This window comes from Aquarana catesbeiana, linkage group LG11 (genome assembly GCF_042186555.1).
Source record: "Aquarana catesbeiana isolate 2022-GZ linkage group LG11, ASM4218655v1, whole genome shotgun sequence".
NCBI lineage: Eukaryota > Metazoa > Chordata > Amphibia > Anura > Ranidae > Aquarana > Aquarana catesbeiana.
Genome location: NC_133334.1, coordinates 173,014,040 through 173,033,424, shown reverse-complemented (window position 1 = coordinate 173,033,424; position 19,385 = coordinate 173,014,040). Strand labels below are relative to the sequence as shown.

Below are 19,385 nucleotides of genomic sequence, written 5' to 3'. Positions count from 1 at the left end.
AGGGGCCAGCTTAAGGGCAGCCACCCGACTGCATTACACCGCAGAGCTCCACATGTGCAGGGCGTTGCTGACTCCCCGCGTATTTTTAAAAGTTCTTTGGTGTGGGCCTTTTTTGATATGTGTGCGGCAGATCGCACTGTTGCTGTTTGCAACATATGTCTGAAGCGTATCAAGCATGGCCAAAACAGCAGCCACTTGGGCACCACATGCTTGACCAGACATATGTCGACCTCCCATGCAGTCTGTTGGCAACAGTACTTAAAAGACCCACACCAAAGAACAAGGCGGACCTCTCCTTGCTCCTCATCAGCTGGGATCTCCAACCGCACTATACCTTCAGTCCTCTCAGAAACCTGCACTGAGAGGAATGAAGGTGTAGAATTAAGTGTGCCAAGTACTTGTGGGCAATCTGCTATCGCTACTACCCCTGTTACTAAATCGTCAAAAGAAATTTGGTCCCAGCCATCCACATGCTCAGTGGCTGAATGCTAGCTTGGCTAAATTGCTAGCACTCCAACTGCTGCCTTTTCAGCTGGTAGACTCTGCCCCCTTTCGTGAATTTGTGGAATGTGAGGTACCTCAGTGGCAGGTTCCCAAACGCTGTTTCTTTTCACGGAAGGGCATTCCGGCTCTCTACTGACATGTGGAAGGCAATGTCTTGGCCTCGTTGGACATGGCAGTCAGTGGTAAGGTGCATATTACCGCTTACTCATGGTCCAGCAGGCATGGACAGGAACGTTACCTTTCTTTCACGGTGTACTGGGTAACTCTGCTGGCATCTGGGAAGGATGCAGGACAGGGTGCAGTATTGTTGGAGCTTGTTCCACTGCAACAAAGCCTCCAAAATGCTAGTAATGATGATTCAGCCACATCTCTCTCCTCCACCCCTCCTCTTCTTCTTCCTCTATGGCCTCTTCCTCTGCAGATTTCTCCTCTGAACCAGCAGTGCTCCATAGCCGTTCAAGGGGCTACGCAAGCACTCAGGCAAAAAGATGCCATTCAGTGCTTGAGTTGGTCTGCTTAGGGGACAGGAGCCACACTGGGGCAAAGATTCTGTCAGTTCTGCAGGGGCAGATTCAGAGGTGGTTGACGCCACGCCAGCTTCAGCCAGGAATGGTGGTTTGCATCAATGGCACCAACCTCCTCTCTGTCCTCTGACAGGGACACTTGACCCATGTTCCCTGTTTGGCTCACGTCCTTAATTTGGTGGTGCAGCAGTTCTTGTGCAGGTACTCACGCTTACAGAATCTCCTGAGGCAGGCCAGGAAGGTCTGTGAGCATTTCTGCCGGTCATCTAATGCCAGTGCTCAGCTGGCTGACCTTCAAAAGGAATGCAACCTGCCCAAGAACCGCCTCATTTGTGACATGCCCACCAGGTGGAACTCAACGTTGGCAATGCTGCAGCAGCTGCACATGCAACAGAGGGCCATCAATGAGTACCTGTGTGAGTATGGCACCAGTACAGGGTCAGGGGAGCTTGGCTTTTTTCACCACGCCAGTGGCTACTGATCAAGGATGTATGCACTGTCCTGTCACCATTTGAGGAGGCCACAAGGATGGTGAGCAGTGACAGTGCATGCATCAGTAATGCTGTCCTTCTTGTCTTCCTGTTGGAGCACACGCTTCGTGGAATAATGGACAGGGCACTTAAGGCAGAACAGAGGGAGGAAGAGGAGGACTTCCTTACCTCCTAAGGCCCCCTTTATCCAGACAGTATTCCTGCGGGCCCACCGATCACATAGGAAGAGGAGGAGGATGAGGAGGAGGATGAGGATTGTGTCAGCATGGAGGTGGAGGCTGGCACTCAGCATCAGCAGCAGTCTTCAAGAGATTGTTTTCAGTCCCCAGAAACCCATGGACTTGTAGGTGGCTGGGAGGAGTTGGCTGTGGATCATGTCATCCTTAGTGACCCAGAGGACTCCGGATCAAATGCCTTAGCAAACCTTCGCTGCATGGCCTCCCTGATCCTACAAAGCCTGTGAAAGGACCCTCAGATTCGTGGTATCAAGGAGAGGGATCATTACTGGCTGGCAACCCTTCTTGATCCACTTTACAAGGGTAAGATTGCGGAATTTATCCAGCCTTCGCAGAGGCAGCAGAGGATGAAACATCTTCGGGAAGCCTTGCAGAAAGGTTTGTGCAATGCATTTCCAGAGCCTGGGAGGTTACAATTTCCTGGTCCTCCTGGACAACATGTTGCTGAGGCTTCGGTCAGTCACAGAAGGAGCGGTGGAGAAGGTGGCCATCTGACCGATGCGTTCAGACAATTCTTTAGTCCGCAGCCCCAAGGTCTGATCGGTTCCAGCAACCATCGCCAGCGTCTGATTTACATGGTGCAGGAATACCTAAGGGCAAGATCAGACTTGGAGATCTTTCCAACCGAAAATCCACTGGATTACTGGGTCTTGAGGATGGATCACTGGCCAGAGCTTGCACAATATGCAATTGAGCTACTGGCCTGTCCTGCATCCAAGGTTCTTTCTGAACGCACATTCAGTGCTGCTGGAGGCTTTGTAACCGATCACAGAGTGCGCCTGTCCACAGACTCAGTTGATCGGCTCACCTTCATAAAAATGAATCAGTCTTGGATCACCAGCTACCAAGCACCTGATGCTGATGTAACCAATTAATTTTTTTATGAATGTGAAATCCCTTGAAGACTGCCTATGCTGAGTGACTATCCTGTTATGCTGAGTGACTATCCTATTCCTCCTCAATGTTCATATTGATAGCTTCTAAGAACATTTTTGTTTCAGGGCACCACCACCAGTGCCTAAAGCCCAATTTTTCTGCCCCTGTTTAACAGGGGTGTGTAATTACAATTTTTGCTAGAGTATCTTGGAGGGGTTGCAGTGTTGTGGCACCACCACCAGTGCCTAAGGCCCCATTTTTCTGCCCCTGTTCAACAGAGGTATGTAATTAAAATTCTTGATATAATATTTTAGAGCAGGGCCCGCTCCAGCGCCCACCAAGAGTATCTGTGAGGGCTTACAGTGTTCTGGTACCACCAACACCTAAGGCCCAATTTTCTGCAGAGTATATAGGGCAGGCCGTATAGTATATACAGGTGGTCCCCTACTTTCAAACATCCGACTTACAAATGACTCCTACTTACAAACGGACGGAGACAACAGGAAGTGAGAGGAAATCTACCCCAGGAAGGGAAATTCTCTCCTGTAAGAGTTAATATGGGAAAAAGGTGTTTCCACTGATGCTTAATCATCAATCCTTGTTTCCCTAATAACCCCAAATTTTCAAAATCCAATTGTCATTGGGACAGAAAGTGAGGTGAAATCTTCTGAACAGAGGCACAGACAGCAAAACAGGGGTGATAACCCTTCCCTATGTTATCCAAAAAGCTCAAAAATTGATTTTTTGGCTGGAGCTACACTTACAAAATGTACCTGTTCCAAATTACAAACAGATTCAACTTAAGAACAAACCCACAGTCCCTTTCTTGTTTGGACCGCCTGTATACTGCCGTTTAGAGTATATAGGGCCTATGGGGCCCACGCCTTTTCTTTTTTTTAATTTGGGTGCGGGGTTCCCATTAATATCCATACAAGACCCAAAGGGCCTGGTAATGGCTGGGGGGGATACCCATGCTGTTTTTCTCAATAATTTTCATCCATATTGCTGGGACCCAACATTACATTACAGCCGCAAGCAGTTTTAAATGACTTTTATTCCTCTAGAGATGTCATTTTGTGCAGGGACTGTTCTAAACATGGGAAACATGTGCCACTTTACAGGCATACTATAGTCACCCCCCAGGTACGTTATTTAACCGCTTGCCGACCGCCTCACACAGATATACTGCGGCAGAAGGGCACGTACAGGCAAAACCACGTACCTGTACGTTCCCCTTTAAGAGGTGGTAAGCGGGCGCGCGCTGCAGGCTCCGTGAGTTGGGTCGCGGGTTCCGCAGACTCGATCGCCACGGGGATACCTGCGATCGCCTCATGGGGAGGAAGAACAGGGAGATGCTAACGTAAACAAAAATCTCCCCGTTCTGCCTAGTGACAGTGTCACTGTTCTCTGCTCCCTGTCATCGGAGCAGAGAACAGTGACGTCACACACACAGCCCAACCCCCTGTCAGTTAGAAACATTCCTTAGGACATACTTAACCCCTCCCCGCCCCCTAGTGGTTAACCCCCTCACTGCCAATGTCATTTACACAGTAATCAGTGCATGTTTTTTCATATCAGCCTTTAAAATCCGCACTTTTGATTTTTCACGTTCGGGTCCCATAGACTTTAACGGTGTTCAAATGTTCGCGCAAACTTTCGGTCCGTTCACATGTTCTGCCGCAAACCGAACTGGGAGGTGTTCTGCTCATCCCTAATGCCAATAATCAGCTGCAGCTTGGCATTGCATCACTTTTTAGAAAGCAGAGCCTCCCCCCCAAAGCACCCGCCCCCCCAAGTTGAGGGCATGTGCCCTTGTATGGTTCAGGAGGGGGATGCTCGCTCACCCCCCCTTTCCTGACCCGCTGGGCTGCATGCTCAGATAAGGGCCTGGTATGGACTAGGGGGGGTGTCATTTTTTTAAACATTTTTCTATTGCCGGCAATTATATTATATTCCTGACAATTTAAATGTAGTTTCATTCATTTTTATTTTCCTTAGAAATGTCAGCTTTGCTGAAGTAGTTTATATCAATGGTACAGATGTGCCAATTTACAGGCAGACTAAGTGGACCACACAGGCACTATATTTAAAGGAATTTTCTCAATTTTATTGTTGCACTTTAAGCATTATTATAATCACTGCTCCTGTAACAACAATCTTTGAAAAAAAATTTTTTTTTTGCATTGATACATGTCCACCAGGGCAGTACCTAGACCGCCATATGCTTTTTATGGCCAATTACTTGCATGTAAGCCTGTAAAATGGGGAATTTTGATTCTTCAAATTCAGGTCCCATAGACTAGGGTTCGCCATTCGGTTCAGAAAGTTTTCTCTGTTGGGGAGTTCTGGTGCGAACCGAACAGGGGCGTGTTCAGCCCATCTCTAATTACCACCTGTCTGAATTAATCCTTAGGCTTGAGACAGGTCAGAATTACAGACACAAGTGTCACAAGTAGCGCCATTCTTCATTAGAAACACAGCAAATCCTTTTGATACCTGGGTTCCACTCTATGTCTGATGAATAAAAAGTCCAAAAACCTGTACATGCATGACAATTTTATGTTATATAACAGGAAATGTTTTTATTACCTCTGCGAGACTTCTTTACATGGTGTGCATTGAACTCCCAGAATGAATTGGCCCCACTATGAGAAACTGAACATGACAGAGCTGAAAAATAAACAAAAACATTGAGTAATATTGAAAAAGAAAAAGCTCTTTTTTTTTACAGGTGAAATGTTTTGGTTATGATGCAATAAAACAATTCAAAAGCAAGAGACAGCCACTCATTACAGGATAAAGATACAGTAGAATTATGTGTCATGTAGACAACAAGTGATAATCTATACAGATATACAGTCTATATACAGTATATATGCAATCTGACAGTGTCTCAACTTTCTGCTTAACTTTCTGTGTTATTTATTACTGAATGCAAACATACCTCCCAACCGTCCCTGATTCACCGGGATTATCCCACAAATTGGACCCTCTCCCGGAGTCCTAGCGAATCAGGGCTGAGTCCCGGAATGGCTGCGGCGTGTGTGGGTTGCCTTGGTTCCCGCACGCCACGTGTTACACTTACAAGGCAGCCGCATCTCTCCCCTCTGCCTCTTATGCTCCGTACACACTATCGATTTTTCTGACAACAAATGTTGGATGTGAGCTTGTAGGCTAAAAGTCTGACTGTGTGTATGCTCCATTGAACATATGTTGTCGGACTTTCCACCAACAAATGTTGGCTAGCAGGTTCTCAATTTTCCACCAACAAAACTTTGTTGTCGGAATTTCCGATCGTCTGTACACAAGTCCAACACACAAAAGTTCACGCATGCTCGGAATCAAGCAGAAGGAGCTGCACTGGCTATTGAACTTCCTTTTTCTCGGCTCGTCGTACGTCTTGTATGTCACCATGTTCCCACATTCGTAATTGTTGACCAACATTTGTGTGACCATGTGTATGCAAGACAAGTTGGAGCCAACATCCTTCGAACAAAAATCTATGGTTTTGTTGTCGGAAAGTCTGATCGTGTGTATGGGGGCATTACACACAGACACAGTGCAGGAACCCACCCATCCTCCTCCTGTGCTGTGATGTTCTCCTGTACACAGAGGAGGAGGGGGGAGGAGGCACACCACACTGCCTGAATGGTATCAGGATAGCAGAAGATCGGACAAAACTTACAATGAAGATAACCCTTGCACTGCTGGCACATCATCACTGCAAGGGACCATTTTCAAGTTCAGCTGGACTTTAACAGCATTTTACATTTTAGGAGAGTGCTGAGGGGTTTTAGGTTATGTTGTGCCAGTCTTCAGGTTTGCCAGGTGGTAGAATTTTTGCTGTGTGAAGACTGGCCCATGCATATCACCAATCTCTAGCAATAGATTGTATTTTATGTATCATAGCCAACATCCTGGCAGTGTTGCCAGAGCTGGAGAAGAGTGCTAGCTCTTTGGGTTTTGGAAAAAGCATGTGCACTTCCCTCCAAACTTACAATGCAGTGCTTTGTGCCTGGGGCCACATGTAGCCCATTGCCACTTTTTGTGTGGCCCACTGATCCCCTACACTTATCTGTAATCTGTCATGTACCATGTCTCCAGTCTATGACTGACTGCTGAAGCATGCCCCCAGTCTCCAACAACTCCTGTAGCATGTCCATAGCCTCTGACAGTCTCTTGGAGCATTTCTGCAGTCTCTGACAGTCTCTTGGAGCATATCTGCAGTCTCTGACAGTCTCTTGGAGCATATCTGCAGTCTCCGACAGTCTCTTGAAGCATGTCCGCAGTCTCTGGCAGTCTCTTGGAGCATATTCGCAGTCTCTGACAGTTTCTTAGAGCATATTCACCATCTCTGAAGTTTCATGGAGCATGTCCGCAGTCTCTGAAGTCTCTTGGAGCATGTCCGCAATCTCTGACAGTCTCTTGGAGCTTGTTCGCAGTCTCTGACAGTTTCTTGGAGCATATTCACAATCTCTGAAGTTTCATGGAGCATGTCCGCAGTCTTTGTCAGTCTCTTGGAGCATGTCTGCAGTCTCTGACCATCTCCTGTATCATGTCTGCAGTCTCTGACCATCTCCTTTACTATGTCTGCAGTCTCTGACCATCTCCTGTATCATGTCTGCAGTCTCTGACCATCTCCTGTATCATGTCTGAAGTCTCTGACCATCTCCTGTAGTATGTCTGCAGTTTCTGACCATCTCCTGTAGTATGTCTGCAGTCTCTGACTACCTCCTGTAGTATGTCTGCAGTTTCTGACCATCTTCTGTATCATGTCTGCAGTTTCTGACCATCTCCTGTATCATGTCTGCAGTCCCTGACCATCTCTTGTATCATGTTTGCAGTCTCTGAATATCTTCTGTATTATGTCCTGTATTATGTCCATACCTATGCAGTCGCTGACTATTTTAATTTAGTTCTTTAAGTTAGGCTCAGACAAAGCACACAAAGCATATTTTATAGGTACAAGGAAGCACAGGTTTTACTTAACCACATTCCTTAAGAGAGAGCCTGAGGACACAGAGAAGACAGTGAGAGGGAGGAGGTGAAGTGAGAGCTGAAGACAGAGAGAGAGGGAGGCAGCCCGGTACTGAGCAGCAGATTGGAGTTCATGGGCAGCAATAAGGAGGCATTATATCAAAAGGTGATCGATGTGACCTGAGCTCATGGGCAGTTTATAAGGAGGAGGAATATCAGAAGGAGCATTCCAGAGGAATTATTATTCTCAAAGGCGCATTTATAAAGCCTGTAGGGTGAGAGCACAACTGGTGGAGGGAGCACAAGGATTTTGAGAATATACACAGAGGTGGATGAGTGTGGAGAGACCGTTTTCATTTTAACGGTTTTCATTATTCACAAAATGGACTAGCACACTTTCTTCACTATCGTTGGATTTATATAAAGGACACTTTGTGGAAAACTTTTTCACATTACACTTTAATTTATAATTGTTTATACCATTACACTTTATATCCCAATTGGATAATCTTATGTTTTATTCAGCGCTGCACTTATTTTGATATATTTACAAATAGAACTTGGCAATGCAGGGCAACAAACACCATCAGAGAGAGGTAGGTATGTTAGAGAGGACTGCACTGCACCTCCAATCCATGCGGCCACGGGCGCATTGTCAGGAAAACAAAATTTTAAGCCACAGCTGAGTGGGGGAGAAGCTCAGTGCATTGTTCAAACAGGAGGAGCTGGGCAGAAAAAATGCAACTTGCCAGCAGGGTCACAAACGACATTGTGGGAAGGGGTCTTGGGTGAACATGAGCAAGAGAGGCACAGAAAGTCACCAAGGTTTCTGTGGGGAGATCCAAGACTCGGCAGGCCATGGGGGAGCTGCTGAGGTAGCTCAGGGGTAGGGATGAGCCAAACACCCCCCCTGTTCGGTTCGCACTAGAACATGCGAACAGGAAAAAAGTTTGTTCGAACACGCGAACACCGTTAAAGTCTATGGGACATGAACATGAATAATCAAAAGTGCTAATTTTAAAGGCTTATATGCAAGTTATTGTCATAAAAAGTGTTTGGGGACCTGGGTCCTGCCCCAGGGGACATGGATCAATGCAAAAAAAACTTTTAAAAACGTCCGTTTTTTCAGGAGCAGTGATTTTTATAATGCTTAAAGTCAAACAATAAAAGTGTAATATCCCTTTAAATTTCGTAGCTGGGGGGTGTCTATAGTATGCCTGTAAAGGGGCGCATGTTTCCCGTGTTTAGAACCGTCTGACAGCAAAATGACATTTCAAAGGAAAAAAGCCATTTAAAACTACTCACGGCTATTGCATTGCCGGTCCGACAATACACATAGAAGTTCATTGACAAAAACGGCATGGGAATTCCCCACAGGGGAACCCCGAACCAAAATTAAAAAAAAAAAATGATGTGGGGGTCCCCCTAAATTCCATACCAGGCCCTTTAGGTCTGATATGGATATTAAGGGGAACCCCGGCCAAAATTTAAAAAAAAAATGACGTGGGGGTCCCCCTAAGTTCCATACCAGACCCTTCAGGTCTGGTATGGATTTTAAGGGGAACCCTGCGCCAAAAAAAAAAAAAACGGCGTGGGGTCCCCCCAAAAATCCATACCAGACCCTTATCCGAGCACGCAACCTGGCAGGCCGCAGGAAAAGAGGGGGGGACGAGAGAGAGCCCCCCCGAACCGTACCAGGCCACATGCCCTCAACATTGAGAGGGTGCTTTGGGGTAGCCCCCCAAAACACCTTGTCCCCATGTTGATGAGGACAAGGGCCTCATCCCCACAACCCTGGCCGGTGGTTATGGGGGTCTGCGGGCAGGGGGCTTATTGGAATCTGGAAGCCCCCTTTAACAAGGGGACCCCAGATCCCGCCCCCCCTGTGTGAAATGGTAAGGTGGTACAAAAGTACCCCTAGCATTTCACTAAAAAATTGTCAAAAATGTTAAAAATGACAAGAGACAGTTTTTGACAATTACTTTATTTAAATGCTTCTTCTTTCTTCTTTCTTCTATCTTCCTTCATCTTCTTCTTCTTCTTCTGGTTCTTCTGGCTCTTCCTCCGGCGTTCTCGCCCAGCATCTCCTCCACGGCATTTTCTATCTTCTTCTCGGGCCACTCCGCACCCATGGCATGGGGGAAGGCTCCCGCTCTTCTCTTCATCTTCTTTTCTTCTTTATCTTCTTCTTCATCTTCTTCTCTTCTTCATTTTCTTCTCCGGGCCGCTCCGCATCCATGCTGGCATGGAGGGAGGCTCCCGCTGTTTGACGGCGTCTCCTCATCTGACGGTTCTTAAATAATGGGGGGCGGGGCCACCCGGTGACCCCGCCCCCTCTGACGCACGGTGACTTGATGGGACTTCCCTGTGACGTCACGGGGAATGCCACAGGGAAGTCACATCATGTCCCGTGCATCAGAGGGGGGCGGGGTCACTGGGGGCCCTGCCCCCATTATTTAAGAGCCGTCAGAAGAGGAGACGCCGTCACACAGCAGGAGCCTCCCTCCATGCCAGCATGGATGCGGAGCGGCCCAGAGAAGAAGATGAAGAAGAGAAGAAAAGAAGAAGAGAAGAAAAGAAGAAGATGAAGAAGAAGATGAAGAAGAGAAGAAGATGAAGAGAAGAGCGGGAGCCTCCCCCCATGCCATGGGTGCGGAGCGGCCCGAGGAGAAGAAGATAGAAGACGCCGCGGAGGAGATGCTGGACGAGAACGCCGGAGGAAGAACCAGAAGAGCCAGAAGAACCAGAAGAAGAAGAAGATGAAGGAAGATAGAAGAAAGAAGAAAGAAGAAGAATTTAAATAAAGGAATTGTCAAAAACTGTCTCTTGTCATTTTTAACATTTTTGACAGTTTTTTAATGAAATGGTAGGGGTACTTTTGTACCCCTTACCATTTCACACAGGGGGGGCGGGATCTGGGGGTCCCCTTGTTAAAGGGGGCTTCCACATTCCGATAAGCCCCCTGCCCGCAGACCCCCACAGCCACCGGCCAGGGTTGTGGGGATGAGGCCCTTGTCCTCATCAACATGGGGACAAGGTGTTTTGGGGGGCTACCCCAAAGCACCCTCCCAATGTTGAGGGCATATGGCCTGGTACGGTTCAGGAGGGGGGGGCCGCTCTCTCGTCCCCCCCTCTTTTCCTGCAGCCTGCCAGTTGCGTGCTCGGATAAGGGTCTGGTATGGATATTTGGGGGGACCCCACGCCGTTTTTTTTTTTTTTTTTTGGTGCGGGGTTCCCCTTAAAATCAGGTCTGGTATGGAATTTAGGGGGACCCCCACGTCATTTTTTTTTAAATTTTGGTTCAGGGTTCCCCTGTGGGGAATTCCCATGCCGTTTTTATCAATGAACTTCTATGTGTATTGTCGGACCGGCAAAGCAATAGCCGCGAGTAGTTTTAAATGGCTTTTTTCCTTTGAAATGTCATTTTGCTGTCAGACTGTTCTAAACAAGGGAAACATGCGCCCCTTTACAGGCATACTATAGACACACCAAACTATGAAATTTAAAGGGATATTACACTTTTATTGTTTGACTTTAAGCATTATTAAAATCACTGCTCCTGAAAAAACGTCCGTTTTTAAAACTTTTTTTGCATTGATCCATGTCCCCTGGGGCAGGACCCAGGTCCCCAAACACTTTTTATGACAATAACTTGCATATAAGCCTTTAAAATTAGCAATTTTGATTTCTCCCATAGACTTTTAAAGGGTGTTCCGCGGCATTCGAATTTGCCGCGAACATCCCAAATTGTTCGCTGTTCGGCGAACTTGCGAACAGCCAATGTTCGAGTCGAACATGAGTTCGACTCGAACTCGAAGCTCATCCCTACTCAGGGGTAGGTGGCATCTCCGAGGGAACTTAAAGAGGGGAAGGTTAGCAAAAGGAGGTGACTAGTTAAAACTTGTAGCAGTCTGCAAAGTCCTTAAATCTTTAGGTGAAACCTGAGAAAGGCAGTTAAAACAGGGACAAAAAACTAAAATGGATGCATTGGGATCAAACTGTAAGGATGTGGCCACCCGACCCCCAGAGCACAACCAGAACATGGTCTGCCACAAGCGGGGGGGGGGGGCCTGGCCCACAGGGGGAGGAAAAGTAAAGTACAGGTACCTGCTGAAGAAGAGCCTCATCCAGGATCAGATCTCAGGTGGGGTGCTGAGCAGAGAGCGTTTGCGGCTGGTTACTCTGTCCCAGAATTGGCCCAGGAGGTCAGAGGGGGGCAGAGGGTGGGTTGATCCTCAAGGGCCCAGGGCCTTGTCACCAGTTGGCAGCAGATGGAAGTGTTCCAAGACGGATCTTGCTTCGGAGGTCACAGTGTGTGAACGTCCCTGGTGAGAAAAATACAGTTTAAAGGGGAAGCCCCAGTGACAATGGATTTAATGGAGAGAAAGAGCAGTTTGTGTAGGGTTTCATCAGGCGATGCTTCCGGATGGTTATGGGAGAGAGGTCAGCGAAGAGCTCATAGCGATGTCCCTGGAAGGAGAGGTTAGAGGCATCCCAGGCCTCCCTGAACAGAGTCTCCTTTTGTACGGTAATATGTGAACTTAATCACAATGTCATGGGGAGGGCCCACATCTCGCAGGGCAGTAGGTGGATGAGCCAGGGGAGCCTTCGGGTGGAAACTCCGAGTCCCCCCGAGAGTGGCATCAGCAATCGGTCACTCACTCCGTAGTCCTCAAAGATGGAATCTAGCTGTGAGGCCTGGTCCTGTGTTGGGCCTGCAGCCTTGACGCTGGACGAGTGGGTGGTTGGGTTCCTCCACACCATCAGTGCCGCCGATGTGCAGGGTGTTAGTTTGGGAAAGAGGAGGTAGGTAAAGACCCTCTAGGATGTGATTCTAATAGCCGATGTGTCCGGGCAGTGAAGATCAGCACGCAGCCATCCTGAATCTCTGCTCACAAGTGCCCCAGAAATAGTACTTTTAATCCCAAACTCTGTATCATTTATAAATATCCAACAGTGAACCTTGGGGTACACCACTCAGAGTATGATTAATCACTGCTCTCTAAACACAGTCTTTTAGCAGTTTTTCTATCCATTTAGAAACTACATTTTCCAGGGAATGTAGACTTTAGCTTACACATTAGCCATGTGTGGGAACTGTGTCAAATGTTTTTGCAAATCCAACTACTCCTTGGGCTAAGTAACAATTGGTAAGATTGAACAAGGACACCAGTCCATCCAGTTCAACCTGTGTGGTATGTGTGTGTTTATGTCAATACCATTTTCTATATCCTCTATACTGCATTTGCTAACATGCCCATCTAAATATTTTTTCAAATTATCAACACTCCCCGCTGACACCACCAACTGTAGAGGAAGTTCCACATCCATACTGCTCTGACAGTAAATAACACCTCACGCAGTTTAAGGTTAAACCACATCTCATCCAACTTCATTGAGTGGCCATGTGTCCTCTTAAGTGGCCTAAGACTGAATAGTTCTCTCCCTATGCTAGAATCACCATTCAGATATATGTATGTCACTATCATATCTCCTCTTAAGCGTCTCTTCTCCAGGGAGAATACGTTTAATGCTTGCAGTTGTTCCTCGTAACTGGATCCTCCAATTAGCTTATTAGCTTTGTTGCCCTTCTCTGAACTCTCTCTCTAGTTCCAGCACATCCTTCCTCAGAGTTAGTGACCAGAAACTGGTGGCATACTCAAGACCAGAATTTTAAAAAGTGGTGGAATTATAGTCTTATCTCTTTAGTAAATACTTTTTTTAATGCATGCTAATAGTCTGCTAGCTTTGCTTGCTACAACTTGGCATTGTATGCTATTACTGAGCATGTGCTCTACTAGGACTCCCAGATCCATCCTGGATTCCCCCAAAGGTACTCTTCCTAGTGAGTAACTTGTGTTCATAATTTTAGCCCCCAAGTGCAAGCCACAGAGTGACAGGCAGATGTCGTATGACAAAACGCATTAGGGCGCGGCAAGGGCGCTGACGTCACCACACAAGCCAGGATCGTACTCGCGGCACTGTTTAGTAGCCGGAGACGATCGGCAACAATACTGAGTGCTGATTCCATAGTGTTGGGCTGGACACTTGAACAATGTGAGTGTTTTATTCATCTTTTTGAAGTCGTTTTACATAGTTACATAGTACATAGTTACATAGTAGGTGAGGTTGAAAAAAGACACAAGTCCATCAAGTCCAACCTATGTGTGTGATAATCTGTCAGTATTACATTGTATATCCCTGTATGTTGCGATCGATCAGAAGCTTATCTAATAGTTTTATTAAACTATTGATGCTCCCCACTGAAACCACCACCAGTGAAAGGGAATTCCATATCCTTGCCGCCCTTACAATAAAGAACCCTCTATGCGGTTTAAGGTTAAACCTCTTTTCTTATAATTGTAGTGAGTGGCCATGTGTCTTATTAAACTCCCTTCTGCGGAAAAGTTTTATCCCCTATTGTGGGGTCACCAGTATAGTATTTGTAAATTGAAATCATATCCCCTCTCAAGCGTCTTTTCTCCAGAGAGAATAAGTTCAGAGCTCACAACCTTTCTTCATAACTATTATCCTCCAGACCCTTTATTAGCCTTGTTGCCCTTCTTTGTACTCGCTCCATTTCCAGTACATCCATCCTGACGACTGGTGCCCAGAACTGGACAGCATACTCCAGGTGAGGCCGGACCAAAGTCTTGTAGAGTGGGAGAATTATCGCTTTATCCCTGGAGTTAATCCCCTTTTTAATGCATGCCAATATCCTGTTTGCTTTGTTAGCAGCAGGTTGGCATTGCATGCCATTGCTGAGCCTATCATCTACTAAGTCCCCCAGGTCCTTTTCCAACCTAGATTACCCTCAGAGGTTCACCCCCTAATGAGTAGATTGCATTCATATTTTTGCCACCCAAATGCATTTTACATTTTTCTACATTAAACCTCATTTGTCATGTAGTTGTCCACCCCATTAATTTGTTCAGATCTTCTTCAAGGTTTCCACATCCTAAGGAAAAGTTATTGCCCTGCTTAGTGTCGTCCGCAAATACAGAGATTGGCATACTAGTAACACACAGTCCAAAAAATCATATCAATCCAGGGAACCACAGGGGGGCATGGCTAAAGCATTCAAGACTAGGATCTCTGTCCCCACAGGTCAGGTCAAGGGCAAACTTCCCATCAAAAAGGAGGGGCAAACAGAAAAGGAGCCGCCTTAATAGGGGCTCCATTGAGCAAGATAGTAAAACACACGGTAGACGCCGATTCAGAGCAGGGTCACAAAGCTTTGAACAGTGAACGGGCTACATCTTCTGAATGTAAGGATCATCCCCAAAGTACAGGTGTGAGTGAATCAGATTCTTCATTATCTGATACCTCAAATAGTGTGGGTAATACCACTCACCTGACAGGTCGGCTAAAAACTACTTTACAAAAACCTTTAAATCTAACACGGGCCCCCGGCCCCTGCTCCCCCCAAACAAACAGGGGAGGGGCAAACATAAAAGGAGCCGCCATAATAGATGCTCCGTTGAGCAAGATAGTAAAACACATGGTAGACACCGATTCAGAGCAGGGTCACAATGCTTCGAACAGTGAACGGGCTACATCTTCTGCATGTAGGGATCATCCCCAAAGTACAGGTGTGAGTGAATTAGATTCTTCATTATCTGATACCTCAAATAGTGTGGGTAATACCACTAACCTAACAGGTCAGCTAAAAACTACTTTACAAAAACCTTTAAAGCCAACACGGGGCCCCTGCTCCCCCCAAACAAACAGGGGAGTGAGGGGTCTGGATCCATATATCTTACGGACCCAATTCAACAACTAAATGTCATAAATTTCTCTTCCCATTCGTTGTCAGAAGCTGAAGCTCAGGTTCTGTCCCGTGGGCTAATGTTTTGCTCACAGGAAAACTTCGACCTTTTTGAGGTTGTCACGGACCTACAGCTGTTTGCACGCAAGCTACTACTTAAATGTATGTATGCAAAAAATAATATTGATATCGATACCACAGATTGGTCCATGTACAGCATGAGGGAGTTTAAGGCCCTACGCGATCTAACACTTCTGTTTGAGGAAAACAATACAGTTGATCTTATCGATCAAATTGATCTTGATGTGCTACTTGATGATGTCAACAAATCTACACAAAATCCGATTACCATGTTTAAGAGGCCATCCACCAAGTTCCCTCCCTTGAATATAAATGCGCATGTAGCTATCTTCTTAAAACAAACCATAAGAGACATTTGCAAACTGTCACGCAGAAAGAGCAACCCTCAGAATCTAACATTTGAAGAGAATCAAGCTCTAGCATCATTATGTAACAATGTAACAATTGTAATAAAACCTTCAGACAAGGGTGGCAATGTTGTCCTTGTGGACAACCAGGACTATATATCAATGTGTCAACAAATTTTAGACAACAAAGACTGGTACAGGAATATTCCAGTCACATCAATTGATTCTTACTATAAGCATTTTTACATCATGATCGATCAAGCTCATGAAGAGGGTGCCATTACAAAGGACCTTCATGAATTTATCAGAACTAAACATCCCAGGGTGGCTACTTTTTATAGCCTACCTGAAAATTCATAAGAACTCCAAAAAACCCCCCGGTCGACCAATAGTCTCTGGGAACGGGGGGATTTTGGAAAATCTTAGTAGAGTCATTGACTCTTTCTTGCAACCTTTTGTCCTGGTCATGCCATCCTTTTTGAAAGACACAATTCGCTTCTTACAGTATACTGAAGAACTTACACTTTCGGAAGAATCGTTTTTAGTTGCCATTGATGTCGAGGCTCTGTATAGTTTGATTCCCCACAACAAGGGAATCGCTACTATACAGAAAATTCTGCAACAAGGCTCCCGTTATGATTGAGCCTTTGACGAGTTCATAATAAATGGACTCAACTACATTCTTAACCATAATTTCTTTACCTTCAACAATGCCCACTACCTCCAGGTGCAGGGCGTTGCTATGGGGACCTGTTGCGCCCCCTCATACACCAATCTGTACCTGGGGGAGTAGGAGCAGTCCCTCCTGGATGGCGAAGACCTTGCCGAGTACATGAGCCACATATCCATGTGGCTCCGGTACATTGATGACGTCTTTGCCATCTGGGAGGGACTGAAGGAGACCTTGGTGGAGTTCTTTGACCTAATTAATCAAAAACGATTACAATTTGAAATTTACCATAACTTACGATCTTAATGCTATTATTTTTTTGGACGTTCAGATCAAATGTACTTCTGAGGGCAAATTATGCAGCATGCTGTTCCGTAAGAGCACTACTAAAAGTAGATTACTTGCACGTGGTTACAGCTGATCGTGCTTCCGCAAAGCATACAACAAAACTGTTGTTCAATCAAGATCTGAGTTACTGTTCAAATAGAAAGTGAAGATTAACTCTAATCCTGATGCTACCAGGATAATCTTGTGTTTTTCTACACAGCACAAGGCAATCCAAAAAATTGTCCGCAAACATTGGACTATACATACGGATGATCCTAAAGTGAATGCCTTTTTATCCACCAATCCCTTAATTACTTACAAACGTGCCACTTTGATCAAAGACAAACTCGTTCAAAGCAAGTTCAAAAATGAACTTAAAAGGAAAAATCATTGTCCAGCCTCTGGTTCATTCCCATGCGGTCATTGCTCACATTGTCCTCTCATAAGAAGAGAAAGAGTTTTTCTTCTTCCTAATGGTGAGACCTTTAGAACCTCACACTTCGCTAACTGCCAAACCCGTGGGGTGGTGTATCTAATGGTTTTCGAGTGTGGTGCCTATTACATAGGCAATACTAAACAGGAGTTCTGGCGCCGCATATCGCAACATGTTTACAGCATGCAGATTGGGAATTGTCATCTCCCAATTGGGAGACATGCTGTGCTCCAACACAACTATAAAGTATCAAAAATCTCCTTTGTTGCACTCGATCGAGTCCACATTTCCGATCGAGGAGGAGATTGGAATAAAATCCTACTCCAATTGGAGCAAAGATGGATTTTTAGACTACAAGTCACCTCCTTCCCCGGCCTTAATGAATCTATCTCTTTTGACCCTTTTTTAAGGGGCTTTTCCTCTGGAAAAACCCATTAAAATGAGCGATTAATGTCATTATCTCTTGGTTGTTTGAGATATCATCAACCTTCAATGGCACTATTAGGATAAACAGTGTACAGATCTTAATATCTCCTTTACAAATTTATATGAAGTAATTACATATCAATTATTTTGTTCTTAATACATACAGTAGATGTGTCTTTTATGAATTTGTGATGTTGTGTGTATAAACATATAGATATATTGTGAGTTCCATATTATGCCTTTTATGAATTATTCCTTTATTTACTTCCAGATCCCTGCAATGCCTCCATGATCATGCACTATCCCTGGTTGAAGATGCCGTTCACCTATGTGTCTTCCTGGCAGGGTGGGGAGTAGGGATGAGCCGAACACCCCCTGTTCGGTTCGCACCAGAACATGCGAACAGGCAAAAAATTTGTTCGAACACGCGAACACCGTTAAAGTCTATGGGACACGAACATGAATAATCAAAAGTGCTAATTTTAAAGGCTTATATGCAAGTTATTGTCATAAAAAGTGTTTGGGGACCCGGGTCCTGCCCCAGGGGACATGGATCAATGCAAAAAAGTAATTTAAAACTACTCGTGGCTATTAATGAATTGCCGGTCCGACAATACACATAAAAGTTAATTGATAAAAACAGCATGGGAATTCCCCACAGGGGAACCCCGAACCAAAATTTTTAAAAAAATGACGTGGGGGGTCCCCCTCAATTCCATACTAGGCCCTTCAGGTCTGGTATGGATATTAAGGGGAACCCCGGCCAAAATTAAAAAAAAAAAAATGGCGTGGGGTCCCCCTCAAAATCTATACCAGACCCTTCAGGTCTAGCATGGATTTTAAGGGAAACCCCGTGCCAAAATAAAAAAAAATGGCGTGGGGTCTCCCCAAAAATCCATACCAGACCCTTATCCGAGCACGCAACCTGGCAGGCCGCAGGAAAAGAGGGGGGACAAGGACCTGAACTGTACCATGCTACACGCCCTCAACATTGGGAGGGTGCTTTGGGGTAGCCCCCCAAAACACCTTGTCCCCATGTTGATGGGGACAAGGGCCTCATCCCCACAACCCTCGCCCGGTGGTTGTGGGGGTCTGTGGGTGGGGGGCTTATCAGAATCTGGAAGCCCCCTTTAACAAGGGGACCCCCAGATCCCGGCCATCCCCCCTGTGTGAAATGGTAAGGGCTACCATTTCACAAAAAAAGTGTCAAAAATGTTAAAAATGACAAGAGGCAGTTTTTGACAATTCCTTTATTTAAATGCTTCTTCTTTCTTCTATCTTCTTTCTTCTATCTTCTATGTTCTATCTTCATTCGGTTTCTTCCTCCATCTTCTTCTTCTTCTGGTTCTTCTGGTTCTTCCTCCGGTGTTCTTGTCCGGCATCCTCCTCCGCGGCGCAGGCGTCTTCTTCCCTTCATCTTCTGGGCCACTCCGCATCCAGCATGGTGGGAGGCTCCCACCGTGTGACGCTTCTCCTCTTCTGACGGTTCTTAAATAACAGAGGGTGGGGCCACCTGGAAACCCCGCCCCCCTCTGATGCATGGTGACTTCCCTCTCCGCCCCCCTCTGACATCATGGGGAATGCCACAGGAAAGTCCCGTCAAGTCCCCGTGCGTCAGGGGGGGCGGGGTCACCGGGTGGCCCCGCCCTCCATTATTTAAGAACCGTCAGAAGAGGAGAAGCGTCACACAGCGGGAGCCTCCCACCATGTTGGATGCGGAGCGGC

The 19,385-nt window shown here is 46.1% G+C and overlaps 1 protein-coding gene across 8 annotated transcripts in view; it reads right to left on the bottom strand.

The window, feature by feature from the left end:
- Window positions 1–19,385, bottom strand: part of LTBP3 (latent transforming growth factor beta binding protein 3) — a 1,979,464-nt gene that overhangs the window by 234,288 nt on the left and 1,725,791 nt on the right. For all 8 annotated transcript variants that reach the window (XM_073605046.1, XM_073605047.1, XM_073605043.1 and 5 more), the window contains one exon: window positions 5,221–5,301. In XM_073605046.1, coding sequence (XP_073461147.1) covers window positions 5,221–5,301 — 81 coding nt within the window. The remainder of the gene's footprint in view (window positions 1–5,220; window positions 5,302–19,385) is intronic.